Source organism: Mauremys reevesii, linkage group 14, assembly GCF_016161935.1.
Source record: "Mauremys reevesii isolate NIE-2019 linkage group 14, ASM1616193v1, whole genome shotgun sequence".
NCBI lineage: Eukaryota > Metazoa > Chordata > Testudines > Geoemydidae > Mauremys > Mauremys reevesii.
This window is the reverse complement of record NC_052636.1, coordinates 41262717-41285740: the sequence shown is the minus strand read 5'-3', so window position 1 is coordinate 41285740 and position 23024 is coordinate 41262717. Positions and strand designations below refer to the sequence as shown.

At 52.4% G+C, this 23024-nt stretch overlaps 1 protein-coding gene, 1 non-coding gene and 1 pseudogene across 2 annotated transcripts in view; 2 read left to right on the top strand and 1 right to left on the bottom strand.

Annotated features, from left to right (window-relative positions):
• Positions 1 to 23024, top strand: part of LOC120381711 — a 222060-nt pseudogene that overhangs the window by 136754 nt on the left and 62282 nt on the right.
• The window catches only part of LOC120381385 (zinc finger protein 100-like), a 28234-nt gene continuing 10777 nt past the window's right edge, over positions 5568 to 23024 (bottom strand). The window contains exon 4 of the mRNA XM_039499579.1: positions 5568 to 5837. Within this exon, the coding sequence (XP_039355513.1) occupies positions 5568 to 5837 (270 nt within the window). The remainder of the gene's footprint in view (positions 5838 to 23024) is intronic.
• TRNAA-UGC lies at positions 20891 to 20962 on the top strand. Its single transcript has one exon. It is a non-coding gene; the product is annotated as a tRNA-Ala (tRNA).

The window sequence follows — 23024 nt, the reverse complement described above, 5'->3', positions numbered from 1 at the left end:
ACCCCACTGTTAAAATAGAAATATTCAGGCCTGCCTGTAAAGTCTATAGTTTAAGAACTTAGGTGTATTTTTTATCACTTAGCTACTTACAGGAGTATGAAAACAAAGAATCAAAATCACTGTCTGTATTTGTAAGGGCCTTCTCTTACTGTGACAGTCTGAGGCCTTGTTCTTAGGCTAAGGCCTTTGGCTAAGCAGCAGGGGCAGCCATAAGCTGGGAAGCGAAGGGTCACATCCTCACATCCCAAACCAGTCACACTGAAAAAGACGGTTACTCACCGTTGTAACTGTTGTTCTTTGAGATGTGTTGCTCATATCCATTCCAGTTAGGTGCGCGCGCCACGTGCACGCTCGTCGGAAGTTTTTTACCCTAGCAACACTCGGTGGGTCGGCTGGGCGCCCCCTGGAGTGGTGCCGCTATAGCGCCAGATATATACCCCTGCCAACCCGTCCACTCCTCAGTTCCTTCTTGCCGGCTACTCCGACAATGGGGAAGGAGGGCGGGTGCGGAATGGATATGAGCAACACATCTCGAAGAACAACAGTTACAACGGTGAGTAAGCGTCTTTTCTTTTTCGAGTGCTTGCTCATATCCATTCCAGTTAGATGATTCCCAAGCCTTACCTAGGCGGTGGGGTCGGAGTGAGACGTCGCAGAATGCAAAACTGCTGAGCCAAAGGCTGCATTGTCTCTGGATTGTTGGACCAATGCGTAGTGTGAGGCAAAGGTGTGAATCGATGACCAGGTAGCCGCCCTACATATTTCCTGGATGGGGACATGAGCCAGGAAGGCGGCAGAAGAGGCCTGCGCCCACGTAGAATGGGCAGTGAGATGGCTAGCGGGAACGTGAGCCAGTTCGTAGCACGTTCTGATGCAGGATGTTACCCAAGATGAGATCCGTTGGGAAGAGACCAGCATGCCCTTCATGCGGTCTGCCACCGCTACAAAGAGCTGAGGTGAACGCCGGAAGGGTTTTGTTCTCTCTATATAAAAGGCGAGAGCCCTACGGACATCCAAAGTATGTAGTTGTTGTTCCCGGCGCGATGAGTGTGGCTTCAGGAAAAAAACTGGGAGGAAAATGTCTTGATTGACATGAATAGCAGACACCACCTTAGGGTGGAAAGAGGGGTGTGGCCGCAGGTGTACCTTGTCCTTATGGAAGACGTATAAGGGGGATCAGCCGTCAAGGCACGAAGCTCCGAGACTCGCCTCGCCGAGGTGATAGCGCCGAGGTGATAGCGACCTTTCTTCCAGGAAAGGTACAGCAGGGAACATGTGGCCATAGGCTTGAAGGGGGCCCCCATAAGCTTGGTCAACACCAGGTTTAGATCACAGGTGGGGGCTGGGTGATGGACTTGGGGGTACAACCGTTCCAGTCCCTTAAGGAACCTGGAAACCATGGGGTGAGAGAAAATTGAACAGTCACTTTCACCTGGGTGGAAGGCGGAAATAGCTGCCAGATTAACCTTTATAGAAGAGACCGCCAGGCCCTGCTCTTTGAGAGACCAGAGACAATCCAGGATAGTAGGGATGGAAACCTGTCCTGGGACCAAGTTACTCTGATCACACCAGTGCGAGAAACGCTTCGACTTGGCGAGATAAGTCGTCCTGGTGGAAGACTTCCTACTTCCCAAGAGGACCTGTTGTACCGAAGCAGAGCAGCAGAGCTCGGATTGGTTCCACCACGCAGGAGCCATGCAGTGAGATGAAGGGACTGCAGGTCTGGGTGGTGAAGCCTGCCGAAGTCCTGTGTTATGAGGTCCGGCCACAGTGGCAGGGGAATCGGATCCGCCACTGAGAGGTCGAACAACAGGGTGTACCAGTGCTGCCTCGGCCATGCTGGAGCAATGAGGATCAGGTTGGCTCTGTCCCTGTGGAGCTTGAGAAGGACTCTGTGAACAAGGGGAAATGGCGGAAAGGCATAAAATAGGTGCCTTGTCCACGGGAGGAGGAATGCGTCTGAGAGGGAGCCTGGGGAGCGTCCTTGGTAGGAGCAGAACACCTGGCATTTCCTGTTCTCTCGGGAGGCAAAGAGGTCTATGCAGGTAAAGCCCCACCTCCGGAAAACGGAATGGATGATGTCAGGACGGATCGACCATTCATGAGACAGGAAGGATCTGCTGAGGCGATCTGCCAGAGTGTTCTGGACTCCTGGGAGAAAAGACGCTACCAAATCGATTGAGTGGGCTATGCAAAAGTTCCACAGGTGAGTGGCTTCTGGCGAAGTAGGGAGTAGCACGCCCGCCCTGCTTGTTTATGTAATACATGGTCGTCGTGTTGTCTGTGAACACAGATACACAGTGGCCTTGGAGATGGACCCGAAACACCTGGCATGCTAGACGGACTGCCCTCAGCTCCTGCACATTGATATGCAGGGTCAGCTCCTGGGGCAACCAGAGGCCTTGAGTGTGAAGGTTCCCGAGGTGGGCACCCCAACCCAGAGATGATGGGTCTGTGGTTAGTGCCACCGAGGGTTGAGGAGGGTGGAACGGCATCCCTGCGCAAACTACAGTGAGGTCCAGCCACCAAGTGAGGGAGTCGAGAACCGTCCTGGGGATAGTGATCACCGAATCTATATTGTCTCTGTGTGGACGGTATAGAGAAGCAAGCCAGGTTTGGAAGCACCGAAGTCGCAGTCTCACGTACTTGGTCACAAAGGTGCAGGACGCCATGTGACCTAATAGACTGAGGCAGGTGCGCACCGACGTTGTCGGGAAGGATTGAAAACTTCGAATGATCGAAGACATTGACTGAAAACGTGGCAGAGGAAGGCAGGCCCTGGCCAGATTGGAGTCCAGAACTGCTCCAGTAAAGTCCATTCTCTGCGTTGGAGTCAGGGTAGACTTTTCTACATTGATCATGAGGCCGAGCCTCCCAAAGAGGTCTTTGACGACACACAGGTGCTGTGATACTTGCACCTGGGAAGTCCCTCGAATGAGCCAATCGTCGAGGTACGGGTAGACGTGTATTCGACGACGGCGGAGGGAGGCAGCTACAACGGCCATACATTTGGTGAAGACGCTCGGGGCCGTAGAAAGACCGAAGGGAAGCACCGTGAACCGGAAGTGCTGTTGGTTGACCACAAAACGGAGAAACCATCTGTGCGGCGGGTAAATGGCAATATGGAAATACACGTCCTTCATATCGAGGGCGGCATACCAGTCTCCCGGATCCAGGGATGGAATGATGGTCCCCAAGGATACCATGCGGAACTTGAGCTTTATCATGAATTTGTTGAGTTCTCGCAGGTTGAGGATCGGTCGTAGACCACCCTTTGCCTTGGGGATTAAAAAGTAGCGGGAACAGAACCCCTTGCCCCTCATGTCCTCTGGCACCTCCTCTATGGCTCCCAGATTTAGGAGCGCCTGAACCTCTTGTAAGAGGAATTGCTCGTGAGAGGGGTCCCTGAAGACGGACGGGTGGGGAGGGTGGGATGGGGGTGGAGAAACAAATTGGAGGTGGTATCCTGTTTCCACCGTGCAAAGGACCCAACGGTCGGAGGTGAGCTGGGACCACGCAGGGAGGAAATGGGAGAGGCGGTTGAAGAAGGAGGGAGAAGGATCCGGCAGGGAAACTGGTGAGCCGTCCTCAAACATCCCATCAAAAGTTTTGTTTTGGCCCCGTAGGTGGTTTAGGGGGCGCTTGACTTTGGTTTCCCTGAAGGCCAGACTGTCTCCACCGATTGCCCCTGCCGCGCCGTCTGGTCGTATTCTGGCGCGGTCTAGGCTGGTTATAAGGGCGGTATGGTTGGGGCCAGAAGGACCTATGTTGGGTCACCGGCGTGTGCATACCCAACGAGCGCATTATGACTCGACTGTCCTTGAGGCTCTGCACAGATCCGAGAAAAGGCCCTGGCCCTCAAAAGGTAAATCCTGAATTGTCTGCTGCAATTCTGGGGGAAGGCCTGAAGCTTGTAGCCAGGAGATGCGTCTCATCGTTACCCCGGACGCAAGCGTTCTGGCTGCTGAGTCCGCTGCATCCAGAGAGGCCTGGAGGGAAGTTCTCGCCACTTTTTTACCCTCCTCTAGTAGGGCCGTAAACTCTGCGTGGGACTCCTGGGGAAGGAGTTGTGCAAACTTCCCCACAGACACCCACGTATTAAAATTATAACGACTTAGGAGGGCCTGCTGGTTTGCCACCCTAAGTTGGAGGCCTCCAGCCGAGTAGATCTTACGGCCTAGGAGGTCCATGTGCCTAGCCTCCTTCGCCTTAGGAGCCGGTGCTTGCTGGCCATGACGCTCCTGTTCGTTCACGGATTGGACAACCAGGGGGCAGGGAGGTGGGTGGGTGTAGGACCATATATTTTCCCTTGGCGGGACCATATATTTTCTCTCTACTCCCTAGCTGTAGGTGTAATAGAAGCTGGGGATTGCCAAATTGCGTCTGCATTGGCTTGAATAGTGCGGATGAATGGGAGAGCCACTCGAAGGGGCGCATCCGCCGATAATATGTCTATGACAGGGTCCTCTATTTCAGCAACCTCCTCCACTGGCAAATTCATGTTTTGTGCTACTCTCCGCAAGAGGTCTTGATGGGCCCGGAGGTCAATAGGCGGAGGACCAGAGGAGGATGTTCCTGCCACTGCCTCATCAGGAGAGGAGGAGGAGGAGAGGCCCGGTACCAACGGGTCCTGAGGTGGGTCATGGACCGGCAGAGCACCATCTGCATCTGGTGGAATCTCAGGGTCTGCAGATTGAAGTGGATCCTCGTCCGTGCCCGCGGGAGGAGGACGGCTTACAGTCGCTTCAGGAACCCTGTGCTCTGAGGGGCCGGAGCGTTGAGCCACAAGTGGGGCACCTTGGGCCTTGTGATATGCCCACGGAGTCCAAAAGGCCCATTGATGAGGACCTTGCTCCTGGCTTTTTGCCTCTGGATGGTGGCACGGAATATCAGATGCCCGGTCCTGGCGGTAAGAAGCACTCCCAGGCCGAGACGATATTGATGTGTGTCTCGAAGGACACGGCGGGGCCGAGAGACCCTGGTAAGGTACTGCTGTTGCTGACGTGCGGTCATGGGGCGGTACCAGTGAGAGGTACCGGTTTTGTCGGTACCGCGAACGAAACCGGGACCTTCTACTGTGCCAGTGCCGGGAGGTCGACCGGGATCTCGAGTCCCTGTGCCGAGAGTGACTGCGGGACGCACGGTACTGAGATCGGTACCGAGAGCCGGATCGGTACCGGGAGTATCTGTCCGGTGATCGACATCTTGAACATCTCCGCGAGTACGACCAGTACCGCGATGGAGAGCGGTGCCGGGACTGCGAGCGGTGCCGGGATTGGGAACGGCGGGAGCGGGAATGTCTCCGAGACCGAGACCTGGAAAGACGTCTCTCCGGTGGACCAACAGAAGGAGGCCTTATGAGGGCCGGCTTGCTGATGGATTGGATAACCCACACCGGCGGTGCCGGGGGTTGAGGCTGCATCGACTCCATCAGCATGATGAGCTCTCTTGCCATTGAGAATGTCTCCGGCGTAGAAGGGAGAGCGAGCTCGATCACAGCGTCAGCCGGGGAGCTATGTGGCACCGGACTCAACAGCCCTTGCGGTACCAGAATCGACGGTGCCGCGCTAGGAGCAGCTGCCAACTGCGGTGCCTGTGTTGACAGTGCCGCAGCCGTTACTGGGGTCTGACGGACGGACTTTGATGCTTGCTCCTTTTGCGAGGATGGGGTCGGAGCAGTACATCGTTTCCCCATCGGGGAAAGGGAGCGGTGCCGGAGAGCCGGTGCCGGCAGATGTCAGTGCCAGGAGTCCTTCTTGGTACCAGAGCGATACGGTGCTGAAGGTGCGCTCCTCACCGATGCGGTCTGTTGGGCGGTCGGTGCCGGCACCGTGGGACTAAAGGCCGATTCCATAAGGAGCTGCTTTAGTCGGAAGTCCCGCTCCTTCTTGGCTTGAACGACTTGCAAATTCGGCACTTGTCTGTCAAGTGGGATTCTCCTAAACACTTTAGGCAGGAGTCATGAGGATCCCCCACCGGCATCGGCTTCTAGCACGCCGAGCAGGGTTTAAATCCCGGCGCCTTGGGCATGAGCCCGCACCGGGTTGGAGGAAAGGGGGCTACTCCCCCAATCCCCCGCTTAACTATATACACTAACTATGAAAAAACGTACTAAAACTAACTATAACTACAAGAGCTTGAACTATATACACGATAAAGGGTAAATAACTCCGAGAAGCTAGGGATGTGGAGGTCAGCAAAGCCACTCTCCACAGTTCCAACGACCGTCACGGGCGGTAAGAAGGAACTGAGGGGCGGATGGGTCGGCAGGGGTATATATCCGGTGCTATAGCGGCGCCACTCCAGGGGGCGCCCAGCCGACCCACCGAGTGTTGCTAGGCTAAAAATCTTCCGACGAGCGCAGACGTGCACGCAGCGTGCACACTTACTGGAATGGATATGAGCAAGCACTCGAAGAAGAACTATATTTACCCTGAGGATATAACCCTGCTAGGGACAATAATGAACTGAGAGACCTCCCAAGGGCTTTGTTGGGCATCCCAGATGTTTCCTTCAGGCACTTACAGATTCTGAGGTGGTTTAATGTTTCTCACCTGTGCAGGAGATCTCAGGATCTCTCTTTCCTCTGAACCCTGGAGGTCTGGGACGCATGGCTCTTCCCCTTGTTCCAGCTGGGAGATCACATCATGCTGGAAAACTAGAAACCCTGCTCAGATGAAAGAAAACAAAGGAATTCAGTTGATTTCATAAGACTTGGTCATAAAAAAACATTCTATTAATTTAACTTCAGTGCTTAGTGTGACCTGGTGGGCCAGGGGCAGTTCTCACTGAAAATGCCAAAGTTAGGGCAGGCTGAAAAAGGGAGAGCAGATGCTCCCAAAACTGCTGGTTAACACTGAAGTTAAACTCACTGACCAGTCACCAGCTGTGCTTCTGATCCCCCACATGGGTTATCGAGAAGCTGAAAAAAGAAATCACGCAGCCCCCTTTATTCCATCCCAGTTCTCTGGCTCCTAATCAGCAGCGAGGTCCAGTACAGTGAGAGGTTATTTAAAAACTCTGCTCACATAAACAAAGTGTTCCTCTGACCCCAAAGGGTCAGCCACATCACCAGGTCAGTATAAGTTTGGATATTACCCAAAATTCCATCCTTCCAGCCAATCCTTTAGCATCTAAACCAAAGGTTTAAACGAAAGAAAGAAAGACGTTAAATGGGAAAGCAGTCAGATACATTCCAAAATTGATATATCAGGTTAGGTAATAATTGGAGATATACCAATCTCCTAGAACTGGAAGGGACCTTGAAAGGTCATTGAGTCCAGCCCCCTGCCTTCACTAGCAAGACCAATTTTTACCCCAGATCCCTAAGTGGCCTCCTCAAGGATTGAACTCACAACCCTGGGTTTAGCAGGCCAATGCTCAAACCACTGAGCTATCCCTCCCCCCATTCTTAGCAGTATTGGTGAGTTGCTGGCTTGAAAGTCCATCTGGAACACATCCACAGCTTGGATGGGTCATTCAGTCCTTTGTTCCAGAGTTCAGTTTGTAGAGAAGTTGCTCCAGAGGTAGGAAGGGGGATTGCAGATAAAATGGAGATGATGCAGCTGCCCTTTATATTCCTTTTGCCATGTGGCTTGTACTTCCTGTGTCCCAAACACAAGATTCACAGCATGTGGCATGGAAAAGCCTTGGAGTTCTCAGTAGACAGGCATACCCTGACATGTCTTGCTGACTCAATAGGTGTATCCCCTTGGTCCTTTCCATGGGCTCATTGTACAGCTGATGACCCTCAATGGGCCATCAAACAGGCTAGGCAGTGTTGATGTCAATATGTCTGGGGGTGTCACCCAGAAACACTGCACAAGTCTGGAAATACAGAATCATAGAATCTCAGGGTTGAAAGGGACCTCAGGAGGTCATCTAGTCCAACCCCCTGCTCAAAGCAGGACCAAACCCAACTAAATCATCCCAGCCCGGGCTTTGTCAAGCCTGACCTTAAAAACCTCTAAGGAAGGAGATTCTACCACCTCCTTAGGTAACCCATTCCAGTTCCTCACCACTCTACTAGTGAAAAAGTTTTTCCTAATATCCAACCTAAACCTCCCCCTCTGCAACTTGAGACCATTACTCCTTGTTCTGTCATCTTCTACCACTGAGAACAGTCTAGATCCATCCTCTTTGGAACCCCCTTTCAGGTAGTTGAAAGCAGCTATCAAATCCCCCCTCATTCTTCTCTTCTGCAGACTAAACAATCCCAGTTCCCTCAGCCTCTCCTCATAAGTCATGTGCTCCAGCCCCCTAATCATTTTTGTTGCCCCCCGCTGGACTCTCTCCAATTTATCCACATCCTTCTTGTAGTGTGGGGCCCAAAACTGGACACAGTACTCCAAATGAGGCCTCACCAGTGCTGAGTAGAGGGGAAGGATCACGTCCCTCGATCTGCTGGAAATGCCCCTACTTATACAATCCAAAATGCCATTAGCCTTCTTGGCAACAAGGGCACACTGTTGACTCATATTCAGCTTTTCGTCCACCGTAACCCCTAGGTCGTTTTCTGCAGAACTGCTGCCCAGCCATTCGGTATAGATATAGTTATAGATATACCCTACATATCTATAACTCACAATACAAAGGTGATACAAACATAGAAACAATATTATCATACTTGGCAAATCATAACATTTTCACTGACACCTGGCATGGCATATCTAGCACAATTCATTGCAATTTTATCAGATTATATTATTATTTTATTATTAATACCAAAGTGTCTCACAATTCCATACAGTGTCACACTTGGTAAACCAGTGAATTCCCAGGACCAGTACCCCAGGTCCTTGAAGATGCTGAACACTATGCTTATGAGGGATTGAAATACCCACATATCTGCTGGGAACACACACACAGACACTGTGTCAGTCTATACCCTGTGTTCACTCTTCTAGAAAATTATGATCAATTTTGTACACAGTATGGCTTGTGAGGTATCATTTGAAAACGCATAATCTTCTGAATATTATCCTCCTGTTAAAATGTGTAGTAACACTGTATGTAAAGTTATGAGATTTTACTGTATGATATTACTGAAAAAGTTACAATTCTGGGGAACACCCACAGAGCAGTTCCTCAGAGACAGCAAGGCAAACAGCTGGTCAAACAGCCATTCTCTTGCAGGGGGAAGGTGTGAAGAAGACATTTACATTCCATCACAGGGACCTCTTGAAGCTGTTGTGGAAAACAACCACATGATTGATTTTGAATCAGCTTAGCCTGAGGCTCTTTTCTTGGTTAAAAGTGCACAGGAGCAACAGCTATTGGAATACTGTCCCCTGAGCTAAAAATCACACAAGCCTTTTAAAGCTTAAACCCCAAACAATGACACATACGTTGCACGTTAATTTCCTTACTTGGAATATATTGCAAAATATGATGCAGGTCAAAAGCAAGCTGAACAATCAGTTTTCCATATTCGGCCTTTCCTGTTATCGTTATCACACCTGGTGATATGGGAGCAAGACTCTGCATGTCTCAAGAAATGTCACTACCAACCTAGGCCATTTTCACATGCTGGGGCGCAATCAAGATCAGTGAGTTGTGTCATCTGTAACCCTGGGTGAGATTCAGTGTTCTGCTGCTGGAGATCCCCTGTCTGGATACCCCCAGCCAGCATTCAAGGACGCACCAAGTGTCTGTGTGAAAAGTAACCCTGGACCAGCAGCTCTGACTCCAGCCGCCTGCTTGTTACATCCCAAGCACTTTCTGGTTTGGGTAGAGAAGGCTCAGGGTTTGAGAGAAAGCCGGGGGAAGCTTCTGTTCATTACGCTGGACCTAACCCCCAGTTTTACTTGAGTAAAGAGGAGCTATTTGACACTGTGCGATACGGCTCCTGTGCTCTGTTCCCAAAGTGTTCGGCAGCAGGGGAGGGTCTCTGGTAGTGTGTGTGTGTCACTGGCATATTGGGGTGATGCTGAAACAGGAGAGAGTAGAGGTGGCATTGTGGGGCTGGCGTGAACCTTAACTCTTCATTTCCCCTTCCAAGAACGGAGGGGACAGGAACCCTTACCCAGCGAGGTCACAATCTCATAGTTCTCCTGCATGACATCCCAGTAGAGGGCTCTCTGAGTGGGGTCCAGCAGAGTGTACTCTTCCTTGGTGAAATGAACAGCCACCTCCTTGAAGGTCACCGGCCCCTGAAAGAGCAAGAGTCCAACACTTAGCACCTGCTGCCCCACTCACAACCCCACTATTTGTGGCAGAGAGGAGCCAATCAAATGGAAGCTCTGGGTGGATCGCAGTCAACAGAGTCCCACCCCGACCCCGCTCAGCGTATCCAGCAAATACCAGGGTGAGGGGACGAAGCGAGAGCCCCTTGTCTCTCCCAGCAGATCCATCACACCCCTACTGGCCACCGACTGATACAGGAGATGGAGCCCCTAGCAGGGTCCAGGGAGAGCTCCCTGGTGGGAAGCCCAATAGCCTCCTCCTTGTGAGGAGCGGGATATGAAGGGAGAGGCAGCTCCAATAAGCCTGACTCATGGGTGCCCCCTTCATATCTCACAGCAGCCGCTGGTTAGTGAGCTCAGGCTCCAGCACTGGGAGTCTGGTCAGTTTGACTAGCTCCATGTAGGTGGGCTATTTTCTTTCTTCACAAATTAGGGCATTTCCACCGCCGAACCTCCTGGGTCTGTGCCTAGAATCTAGGCCACTTATTAAATAACTCCCAGCAGGTTTGCTACACCCTGGCCTCCTCCTTTCCCCACGCTGTGAATTTCCTGCCCCGCTCCAACCTCCAAACCAGACTGTGCAAACCTTCCCATCTCCGGTGTATTTCCTGTCCCTCTCCTCCAGCAGGAACCCACCAGCAACCCCCCGACAATCTCTACCTGAGTTGGCTCCACTGCAGCCATTTCTCTTCCCTGTCCCATGCCAGGCTGGGATGAGCTGGAGCAAAACATGGACGTCATTCTGCAGCCTGTCTGGGGGAGAAGGGCAGTTGTGGGCGTTTCAGAACCGGTTTTAGTTAATTACACATCAGAATCCCCCAGGCCTTTTCCCTGCAGACAGACACCCTAGATTCTGCCATGCTGGGAAATGCTCAATCTGTTTATTACAATGTAGATCTGGCCCCTCCTGCCAGGCTAAGCCCAGACACATTTTTAACCTCCCTTCTCCTCCCTCACCCCGTAACAAAGTCTCTGAACACAAGGCTAGAAAAGAGCAGAACCAAAGGAGTCACTGTGGGGGATTCCCTCGGACACTGACCCCACGGCAGCCACACCCCAGCAGGGGGAATATGGAGTAAGGAACTGGCTTTTCCTCTGTCTGATCCTTGTTTTGTTCACTGGAAAATGGTTCTGCCCAGGGATGCAGCAATACATGTGTCTGGGTGGACTAGAGAGCTGGAAATCTCTCCCTCCACTCATTTCTACCACTGCCCCTTTCAGTCTCTCCTTCCTCTGTCCTCTCTCTCTGCCCCTCTGTCTGGGACAGTCCCATTCCTGGGGGCTTTGCTCTCCCATGGCTGGATTTTCTCCTGGCAATTGATACGGGGAGGAGAAATGTGGAGGGGCTGTTTGTGCAGAGTCACTTTCTTGCCAGTCCCCAGCACTTTCCCTGAAGTCTGTCAGTTACCTAGAGACTCTGGCTCAGAATTTAGTATTAACAGGGCCCAGGGCTGCCCTAGGGGGCTAGGACCAGCTGGAGAAAGTCATCCCCTGGGCCGGGCAGAGAAGCAGCTTTAATTCAGGTCACTTCCCAGCACAGAACCCCGCTGGGGGAGCAGCAGCTGCTAAGCCTGGTCTCCCAGATCACAATGGAGGCTGCAGCCTCTGACCCAGGAAGCTGAACCCCAGTATCCTGAGCAGAGAGGGACAGAGCGTTTGAGCAGCTTCCCTCCTTTAGCTCTCTGGGGAGAGCAGCTAATGAGAACCCCTCCTCAGAGGGAGAATTGCTGATCTCATTTGCACCACTGTCCATCCGGAGTCACTCCTTGTCTTTCCATACAGTGACTCTGGATTAACAATGGTCTCAATGAAAACAGAGTTCAGAAAGAATGAGTCCAGAACGCTGGGGAAGAGACCATTGTGCGGCAGTGCTGACCCCCCTCCCACCTCCATCTCTCCCCAGATCCAGGACAAGGACTGGACAATCTAGGAGAATGGAATTGGAAGTTCCTGCAGTCTTCAAGAGGGGAGAAAAGCAAAAATCTGTGATTTCACCTCACAGTGTTTGATAAGTGGCAAGAAAGTTACCACGGTGACTGGGCCTGGCCGGGGAATGTCGGGCAGTGCTTGGAGCCAGGATTCTGGCATAAGCTAATCAGGGAGAAGCAGGAAGGTCAGGAGCAGCCCCCAGATCCCCAGCCAACCCCCCCAGATACTCCCTGGGACGCAGCCCCCAGAGTCCATGTCCATGGACCTCAGATACACCTCAGAGCCCCACCGGCCAGACAACCCCCACCAGACCATCACTGACAGGTTGGGAATCCCAAAGGGTTCCCCCCACCAAGAGACCCCAACAGCCAGAGACCCCCCAAAAGGGACCCCCACTGGGAACTCAGTCCCTCACTGCCTGCCTAGGATCCCCGCCCTCCAGCAGGATCTGCCCTGCCCTTTGCCTGGCACCCCTCCTCCCCTGCGGGATCCTGATGCTTTACAGGGGCACCCCCTGGCCTAGCACCGGGGATTCTCCCACACACACTCTGTGCACTGGGCAGGGCAGCGATCCCAGGAGTCTGCGGGGGAAGCCCAGACAGAGCCCCTGGCACAGCACCAGGGTCCCTCTAACCCCCTGTCCCGCCTCCCAAGAGACGCCCACCCCGGCTGTTCTGCAGCCACCAGGCCCCCAGCGATACCCACCTCCAGGACCCACAGCCTCAGGGCTGGGCACATCCACCCACCCCCTGAAACCCCAAATCTCCAGAACCCACCAACCTCACTAGGGTACCCCCTGCCCAGCCACCCAGAGGCCTCCCCCACCACAATCCCCCTTCAGCTGCTATCTCCCCACACAGCCCCACCCCCACCCAGCAACACTGTTACCTCACAGTGCCTGAGAAGTGGATAGAAAGTGACCACCGCCCCCTGCTGGCCAGTCACACAGGCAGAGGGAGCCCTGGGGGATGTCTCTTGAACAGGAGTATGGAAGGCCTGGAGGGACAAAATAGATAAGAAATTTCCATGCCCTGTCACTAGCAAATAATGGCCACCATGGATCCACCCCAGAGGTGGCTGCATCTTAGCACTGGAGGAAGCAGCCCCTCACAGAGGCCTTTTGCCATGGGGTTTGGGATACTTCTCAACTCACACTGCACTCAGAGTGACCTCCTCATCCCGTGCCAGCTGGAGAAAAGAAAAGGGTCCAGCCAACTCTCCTGTTACCAGCTGGGAACCACTGATCCGCAAACAGGGGGAGGCCTCTGGCTTTGATGTGTATTAAATATCTGGCTGGTCTCTTTCTTCGGCAAACATTTTAACAGAGGTAAAGGAGGGACCAAATGATTCACAAAGGAGACGGGAAAGATGATCTCTGGGCAATTTAACCCCCTGCGACCTCCAGGATGGAGAAGAACTCAGGGCAACAGGTTCCCTCGAAGGAAGAAGTTGCTGGGATTTAGAAACACGGGGAACAGCCCCAAACCCGAGAGGATTTTTAACTGACATTTGATAATGACATAGAAAGAGGCAAAACCTGAGCTTTGAGAGCAACGTTCAGAAATGAAAAAGTTCCCAATCTGAGAGATTTGGGATCCATTTTGCAAATTATAGAGAGGAAAGTGGAAAATCAGAGGGATTTTATATCAGTTGTTGATAGGAGGTAAAATCTGAGTGTTTCACATCAATATTTGATAAATGAATAAAGAGGAAATGGGCAACATTTGGAAACATTTTATATCCAGGTTCAAGAATCTGAGAAATGGTGTAAATCTGATATTTTCTTGGTATTTTATAATTAGAGAGACGGGGAAATCTCAGGGCATATGCAATTAGAAATAGACAACTAGAGAGCAGTGGGGAAATGTTGAGGTTATTTTATATGAATCTTTGAGATTTGCAAAGAAAATGTGTCACAAACTGCGTATTTGGTAATATGAGAGAAAACCACCAAGATCTGAGGGGATTTTATATTGCTGTTAACGAACTAGTGGAAAAGGGGGACTGTTGGACTGGATTTTATACGACTGTCCAATACATAAACACAAAGTAATGGTTCCCCCCACCCCCACCATTCCCATGGGCAGCAGGGAGACCTTTGAGGAGCTGATTAAAAGGGCAAGGGAGGGGGAGCTGAAAGGTCCCTGGATAAAGGAAGGGGGCAGCAGTGGGGGACGGGCGGGTGACTGGCAACTGATGGTTGGGGGCAACTGTGTTGGTAGTTAGGGGGCAACAACTGGGATTGGGAAAGGGGGGTCTGGGCAGTCCCCATGGGGGACACGTGCGCCTCCCTTCCCTGCCCTGGCAGAGACCCGGCATCTCATAGACTATCAGGGCTGGAAGGGACCTCAGGAGGTGTCTAGTCCAACCCCCTGCTCAAAGCAGGACTAATCCCCAACTAAATCCCCAAATGGCCCCCGCAAGGAGTCAGCTCCCAGCCCTGGGTTTAGCAGGCCAGTGCTCCAACCACTGAGCCACCCCACCCCCACTCCAGGGGCAGCCATGTGCTGGGAAATGACTCAGGGCAACAATTTCCCACCTAAACAAGGACATGGGGAGAACGGGGGAAATCGGGGGAGACGGGAGAGCGGATCATTGGTGGGGATGGGGGGGAAATCGCCCCAGATTTTATAGACCCGTGTGAGATACTGAGAGAGAAAAGGGGCAGAACTGGAGAGAATTTGTACCGGGGGCGAGAGGCAAGTGGCACAAACAGGGACAGGATCCAATTAACCCCCCTCCCCCCTTCGCCCGCCCGCCACTCCCCCCCCCGGGAATTTCCTGGCTGCCCAGAGACAGTTCAACCCCGCGTCCCACTGACCTTCCCCACAACTCCAGCTTCTCCTCCCTGCCTGACACCCCCATCTCCCCTACACCACAGGGGATCCCCCCACCAGACCCCAGTCTCTGCCCCCCAAATCCCACTGGGGCTGAGGCAGCTCTGAGGCTTCTCCCAGGTTCCCCGGGGCAGAGTCACTTTCCTGCCCAGCCCCAGTGCCCCCCCCCCGGGGTCTCTCACTCCCCGGGGGGCTCCGTGGGAGGCTGGACACCAGGGATGCAGAACGGCAGGAATGGGGGTGACAGGTCTCCTGTTCCTCAGTCTCACGGCGGGACCCAGGGGGCTCGTCACTCTCCAGCTCGGGAGCACTGGGAAGACCCGACCGTGGACGGGCCGTCGCTGGGGGGGGGCGGCCCCGCGCAGGCGCTGAGCACGTCCTTATATCACTTCTGTGGCGGGAAAAGTGCTGAGGAGATGGAACGCTGAGGGCTGGTTTTGGCGGGAAAAACCGGTTTGGACTGGTTTGAGCCTGTCCCCTGATGGTAAACAAGTCCCCTCTCAGAGATGGAGTCCAGGGGTCAATAGTTCATATGCTCCAGATTGGATCTTATTTTAAAGCCAGTGATTTACCTCATAAACATCTTATTAACCAACTAATGGAACCTATTGAACAGTTTATACTTCTCACACCTAACACTGAGATAAAAAAAAGAACACAGACAAGCCTTGTCAGTAACGGCTAATGTCCTAACTGGGAAGCACGTGAGCTTGTTGCAGGGCTGCTGCTCAGGGACGGGAAGCTCCTGGCACCCCAGCCCCCAAAATCACTCAGGCTGCACTTTCTGCACGACTAGGTGCTGGCTGAGGGGGGCGTGGGAATTGGTGGCCTCTGCTGCAGGTGATGGGAATCGCAGGTATTTAAAGCCATGGCCTAGAGGAGGGAAGTGCCTAACTCCAGAGTCTGCAGCTGCCTAGGGCCAGGGCTGAGGTTTTAGAGTCCCTAGTGCAGCTGTTGCAAGGTTCAAGCAGGCTCAGCCCTGGCATTGCCACCCCTCCTGCGGCTAGTAGCTGCAGCTGGCTAAGGCTGGCCTCTGGGAACTGGCCCCATGGCTGTAGCCAGAGAAGCTACAAGTGGCTCTGTGACTACTGGGGGCCATTAAGCTAGAGCAGCTAAAGACACTGGAGTTCACCTCAAGGAACAGAGGTCACCAGTAGGACAGGAATGTCAGGGGGAGCAGGGAAAGAGGGAGCAGGTCAGGCTGGCAGAGGGAGCTTCCAGCTGGGTGGGAACATGTCCAAAGTGGAAAGGAAACAAGTATGGGGAGAGGTGGTGGTGACCAGGTAGCAGACTAGCATGTAGATGGGAGCAGAGGGAGAGAGGCTGGTGGCTTCAGATTCCCAAGGGCTAAGTCCTGACTTTGGGGAGATGGTGTTTGCAGGTGGCTGGCTCACATGGCAGGATGGGGGCTGAGGGGGGGATCTGTCAGAACTGATCAGGTGTCTGCTGGCTTTAGAACTCTGAGCTGAGACTAGGATCACATGCGGTGACTGGTGACGTGGGGGGTACTGGAGACATGGCTAGAGAAGGTCTGAATGAGGAAGGAGATAAATTTGTGGGGAGTTTCCTTGATCACTATGAAAGTTCTGCTCACTGTGGACACTGGTAAACCCACATGGGTGTACAGCTCAATAAGAAAACCTGGGGGCTGAGGGAGCTGTGTAGGGCAATGCATATAGTCACGGAGAGGTGTGTGATCAAAACGAAAAATGTCTCTGAGGTTCAGTAGCGGGTATGCTAAGGCACCAATGGCACTGCCCCACCAGGCCCACACTCAGAGCCCACAGTGACTATATAGGGGCCTACAAATATGTTTGGTGCTGAGGCCCACAAAAGGTTAATCTGGCACTGACTGCCTGAGCACTATTTCAGCCCCACATTTTTGGATGGATCTCCCACAGTGGGAGCTGCAGAGCACTCCCCCCGCCACACCCACCCACCCATCCACCCCCTGGTGTTGGGAGGGGAACAGGAGAAAGGACAAAAGAAGCAAGAGAAGAAGAGAAAGGAGGGAGGGATGGATGGAGGAAAAGGTGAAACAAAAAGGACAAACCCTAATGTCTCCAGTGATTCTGAGGGACAAAATCCCAGGTGCACAATAAAATTCTGCTTCCTTAAGCTCATGTTTTCCATGCCTAGAATTCAACTGTCACCACATGGATCAGACTGAACAGGTTTCAAACCTCCAGGAGGCTCTTACCTTCTAAACAGGGACGGCTGTTTTCTAGTAAAATCACTACAAGGGAAGGAGAAAACTCGAAAGAGGTTCCTCCTGGCGCTCACGTCCATGAACCCGAATACTCTCTCGGTCCTCAAAGAGGGACCTGGAGAAGGAGACTTGCTGCAGCAAAGCCACAGGGGTCTCTGAGGTTTCCCTGGCCGCTCGCCCCTGTCCTGCCTGGCTGATGTCAGCATCTCTCTGTGAGGTCACCACCTCCCCACCACCTTGGACCAATAGGCTGAGGTCCTGCCAAAGGCCTTTGTGATGTCACTGCCACACCCCTCCCTTGCTGTGCCAATGTCCTGCCCCTGGCCAGGCACTTTGCAGGTTTGAGCTACTCCCTGTGGATCACCCCACTCAAGGAGCGTTCGTTCTAGGCAGCAAGCCGGCTAGACAGGGAAACATCAGACGCTGCTCCCAATGCTACACTCAGTTTTTCAGAAATTACTCGACTTTATGGCCAGAAGAGACCATTAGAGCATCTAATTTGACCCCCTGCATGTCACAGGCCTCCTGTAGGACACAAGAGCTACTTTTGGGGCAAACACATTCCAGAAAGGCATCTAGTCTTCATGAAATGACATCAAGAGATGGAGAATCCACCACTTTCCTTGGTAGCTTGTTCCTGTGGTGAATCATCCTCGCTGTTGAATATTTTTGCCTTAGTTGAAATATGAATTTGTCTCTTTTCACCTTCCAGCCACGGGGTCTTGTTATGCCTTTCTCTGCTAGATTAAAGAGCCCCTTAATAGCCAATATTTTCTCTCCCTGAAGGCACTTCAACACTTCAATGAAGTCACCTTTCAACCTTCTTTTGATAAGCTAAACAGGTTGAGCTCTTTCAATAGCTCACTAGAAGACATTTTTCTCCAGCCCTCAGGACATTTGGTGGCTCTTTGCTGCCCCAGCTCCAGTTTCACAACATGTTTTTCAACTGAGGACACCAAAACTGGAGGCAGTATTCCAGTATCAGTCTCACTGATGCCGTGTCACCTCCTGTGACGTTATTGACATAATGTAACTGTATAGATCACCGTTGCGACCGCTGTTCTATATTTGAAGCCAATATTGTAGAAAGGTTGTCGTGTAAGGGGTCTATGGAGAGGTTCTGATTGGCTGATTATAATGATGCCATCTCTAGATGTGTATCATTTTTGTAGTTGATGTTATAAGTATTGGCTCTGTTCTGTCATTATTTCAAACTTGTGCTCTGCTTCCGGGGAACACCCCAGACAAGTTGGTGTCAGTTCTGCCTAGTCTGCTTGATGGCCCATTAAGGACCATCAGCTACACAATCGACCCACTGAGAGAAGGCAGATACGCCTTGTGACTCAGCAAGGTCTGCAGGGACCTGCCTATGGAGAGAACGCTAAGGTTTTTCTGTGCCACGTGCTGGACAGAGTGTCCTTGGGACAAAGAAAGCAAAGACCACATGGCAAGAGACTATAAAAGGCTGATACCTCATCTCCATCTTGTCTTCAATCCTGCTTCATACCTCTGGAGGGACTTTGCTACAAACTGAAGCTCTAGACAAAGGACTGAATGACCCATCCCAGTGGGGGATGTACTCCAGAGACTTGATTTGAACCTGCAGTTTATTCCATCACTGCTACAAGCCTGAACCAAGAACTTTCCCATTACTGTATGCGAAGGGTTAAAATCCATGTGCATTTTATATAACAACCTGGTCTATGGATTGTGGCAGCTCTTTTCCAGACCCGAAGTCCAGACTATGGTCTAGCCCACTATGACTCTTTTGATGGTTTAAATTACACTCACAGGCACTGAGGATAGAGTTACTGAAAGTTTGGGAGTGAGGAGCTGATAGGTCAGTGGTCCAGTCCCCTCACAGATGACCCCGACCTTCTGGGGTCTCAGCTCTCACACCAAATGCTCATTGTGGCTGCCAGAATCTGTGGACAGCTCGTTTAGTTTACGCCGAGGGTTGAGTCCTGCTTCGTGCACCGTGTGTGAGAATGAAAATCCTAAACCGCCCTTTGAAATAACGAATGCAGCAGGACGTGTTATTGTCCCTGCCCCAGAGCAGACAGACTGATGGAGAAATGCCATTGAGACCAGGGTAATACTCCACTGCTGTTCTACCTTTTACTTGCTACACTCCCTTCCAGCCTTATGGGGTATCAGAGCCCGGTACTGAGCCTGAGCGAGATATCTACACTGCAAATTTACCACCCCACAGCCCAAGCCCCGGGAGCCTGAGCTGGTATGGGGCAGCCCTGGGTGTTTCATTGCAGTGTGGACATAAGCCTATTGTGTTTCATTTCTTAGGTTCTGCTGCCATCGTGTGGCCATTTCCTTCCCCTCCTTTCTGTCCAAAGCGCAGAGCCCAGTTCCTCCAGGGGAGAAGGACGTCTTTCTTCTTTCCTTCCTCAACAGCCCCTTCCTGGGGAGCCCTTTGCTGGGGTCTGGGTGGGGAACAGCCATTTCTGAGGATTAATTTCACACCATATTGGGTGTTGATATATAGATTTTACAGCCAGACTAGATCAGTAGGTACCTCTGCTCTGACCTGATTCAGAACAGAGTCCAGAGAATTTTACCCAGTGACTCCTACATCCACCCCAAGATCTTCTGGCTGAACGAGGAGGGTTCATTCAGAAAGTCATCGTGTTTGGGTGTAAAGGTGTGAAATGATGGGGAAATTGGCCCTCTTTCAAGTTTAAATGTTGTAACTTCTACATCTAGACCGGGGTGGCTAACCTGAGCCTGAGAAGGAGCCACAATTTCCCAGCGTAACTGCCAAACGTGCACCTTTGTATGCAACTACTGAGTCAATTGTGAGCCTTCCCATCATTGTCCTTTGCTCTTAACCCTGAGGCTATTGCCCCATCATTGGGGCCATTTCCGCCTCTCTTTCATACAGAAGCACAATTTTCTTTGCACAGACACAGGAACAGCAAGATCTTTCTCTGTCCCTTGTGCAAAGCAGGAGGCCAAATTCCATGGAAACAATGGACAAGCAGGGGGCTCTGGGCACATCCAGCCCTGGCCGTGAGATGTTCCTCCCCTCTTTCTTTATGCTGCTGCTGCTATTTCATGGATTGTCTGGGATGGGGAAAAGCTGAGTTCACTCCAGGTGGAGGGGAAAGAACCCTGAAAATCTCAGGACCCAACCCTGCTACCAGGATCACTGAGGTGCTGGGAATCTGCCTGGGAAAGGGACTGTGTGAATTGTCAAGTTGGGGAATGAATAACAATCTACAAGATCCACCTCATTAAGCACTGACACAGGCTAATCCTGCTTCCGATAGAAGGGAAACTGGGAGCCATTCTTTGCTGTTCAGCCATGGAAATAGTGACCCAATTGCACCGCAGTGAATGTGCTGGGGAAAGCTGGACTTCACAGGCAGGTGGAAATAGCAGATCCTAGAAATACCTGGCGCTTCCCACACCACTGCTGCCACCAGGGCCTCACAGCATCCCCCACTATGACCTTGCAGCAGGGGATTGCAGCACCCCAACCCAATGCAGGGAGATGGCTGAGTGTATCTCTGCACCCTGAGACCAGGGCACCCACTCTCTCTGCCCCACACATAGAATCTGGCCCTGCTGAAAAGTGACCCTATGAATAAGTCACCTCCAGGAGAGCAGGATTGGTCCTCAGAGAGGGAATGGGCTTCTCATGAAGCTTATAGGTCACTGGATGCTCTGGAAACAGGAGGGCTCTGAGTGTAACCCATAGCAAACACAACCTGCTAGGGGATGTAGCTCAGTGGTTGAGCACATGCTTTGCATATATGAGGCCCTGGGTTCAATCCCCAGCATTTCCATTATCCTTTTTTTCACCCTGCTGCTTTGCTCATGCCCAGAGGGGATGTGGCCCACCAGTCTCCCTGCACCAGTTTCAGTCCTGCTCAGTGAGGGGCAAGTGACAATTGCATGGAAGGTCGGGGGGGGGTTCTGCTCCTAAGTCACCTCGGTACGTTTAAGATTCCCACCCACTGTGCTGCTTGGGACAATGGTAGATGAGAAGGGTGAATCCTCCAGCACTGGAGGGAAAGGTCCCATCTGCACAGCCTGAGAGGCAAGGAAACAGAGGGGCAGTCAGTGCTCAGGGAGGAGAGGGGTCAGTGATTTACTCCCAGCAGGGGACACTGTCTTTTTGAGTATCAGAGGGGTGGCCGTGTTAGTCTGGAGCTGTAAAAGGCGACAGAATCCTGTGGCGCCTTCTAGACTAACAGACGTATTGGAGCATGAGCTTTCGTGGGTGAATCCCCACTTCGTCAGATGAATGGAGTGGGAATTCTGTGCCTGGCTTGCCAACTACAAAAGCAGTTTCTCCTCCCTTGGTGATCACACCTCAACTGCTAGAAGAGGGTCTCATCCTCCCTGATTGAACTAACCTTGTTATCTCTTGACTGGTTCTTGCCTGCATACGTATACCTGCCCCTGCAAATTTCCACTACATTCACCTGACGAAGTGGGATTCACCCACGGAAGCTTATGCGCCAATACGTGTGTTAGTCTGTAAGGTGCCACTGGACTCTGTCTTTTTGATTCGAGTGCTGCTGGCTTGGGATGGTGCTGACGATGGATAGAAAAAAGGCTGGAGTCAATGGCAGATGGGACCACAGAAGGGGAAGGGGAATGGCAGCCCCACAGAAGGTCCTGGGTGCTCAGATGCCCCCAGTTATTGCACCCTGGCCTGTCCTAGAGAGAGAAAAGACACCGAGGGACCCAGCCCCCCTACAGTGATCCCATGGACAAGAACCTGGTTAGGAGTGGGGTAAAGGTTCCCTCTGGCCAAAGGGGAGCTGAAATCCCTCCGTGTCCTGGAATTTAAGCAATGAAAGCTTCAAACCCTGCACGGGTGTGGGCTGAGGTGCATCAGCAGAAGGTTGGGCTGGACAGGGGTGGCAGGTTTGTATAATTTTTGGTGGTGCCCAGAATGGGACCAAGTCCTGCCCCACCTGCCACACACACCTGTGTAAGGCTCTGGGAAGGAGTTTGGTTGTGGGAGGGAGAGGGGTTGGGCTCTGGGAGAGTTTGGGTGCAGGGTCTGGGCTCAGTCAGGGGGTTGTGGTGAAGGAGGCAGTGTGGGGGGCAGGCTCTTGGAGGGAGTTTGGGTGCAGGTGTGGGGTCTGGGCTGGGGCAGGGGGTTGCAGGAGAGGGTGAGGGGTGCAGCATTTACCTCGGGCATCTCCTGAAAGCCCCTAAGCTGGAGGGCCGGGGGCGTCTCTGCGCACTGCTGCCCGCAGACTCCACCCCTGCAGCTCCCATTGCCACAGTTGGCAGTTGGGGCGGGGGCAGCATGTGGAGACCCCCCACCACCACCACAGTTGTTCTTCTCACAGCTGGCTGATGGGGGGCAGCAGGGGATCTCCCAAATCTGGAGGAATCTCTCTGTGCCCCACTGTTAGTTCTCCATCCTGTCTCCCCCTAACAACATGCACCACTCCCCTCCTCATTATCAATGTTTTAGAGAGACCCCTCCCTCCCTTTATGGGATACAGACTCTCTGTGACAGAGACTGACTGGGGCTCCTCTCTGCATGGCCCCAGTGGGGAAGGAAAGAGACTGGGGGAGGGGGAGAAGATGGGCAGAAGGAGTCTAATGGGGCAAAGCCAGAATAGAGGAGATTTTCTTCCTGTTAAAATGTACTGGAGTCTCATCGCTGAAAAGCCACATCTTGAGTTAAGTTTGAACCAGCAGCCTTTCAATTACCAGGCAAAGGTGTGAACCACAGAGACTGATAACTGCCTGCTTCCCAAATGTGTTTAAAAACATCTTCAGGTGCAACTGGTTAGTGCAGAGGGGCTATCTGTTGGGGTTATGAGTTCAAGCTTTCTCTCAAGCCCTTGTTTCTCTTACCTGTGTGGTTTGTTTTGCCTA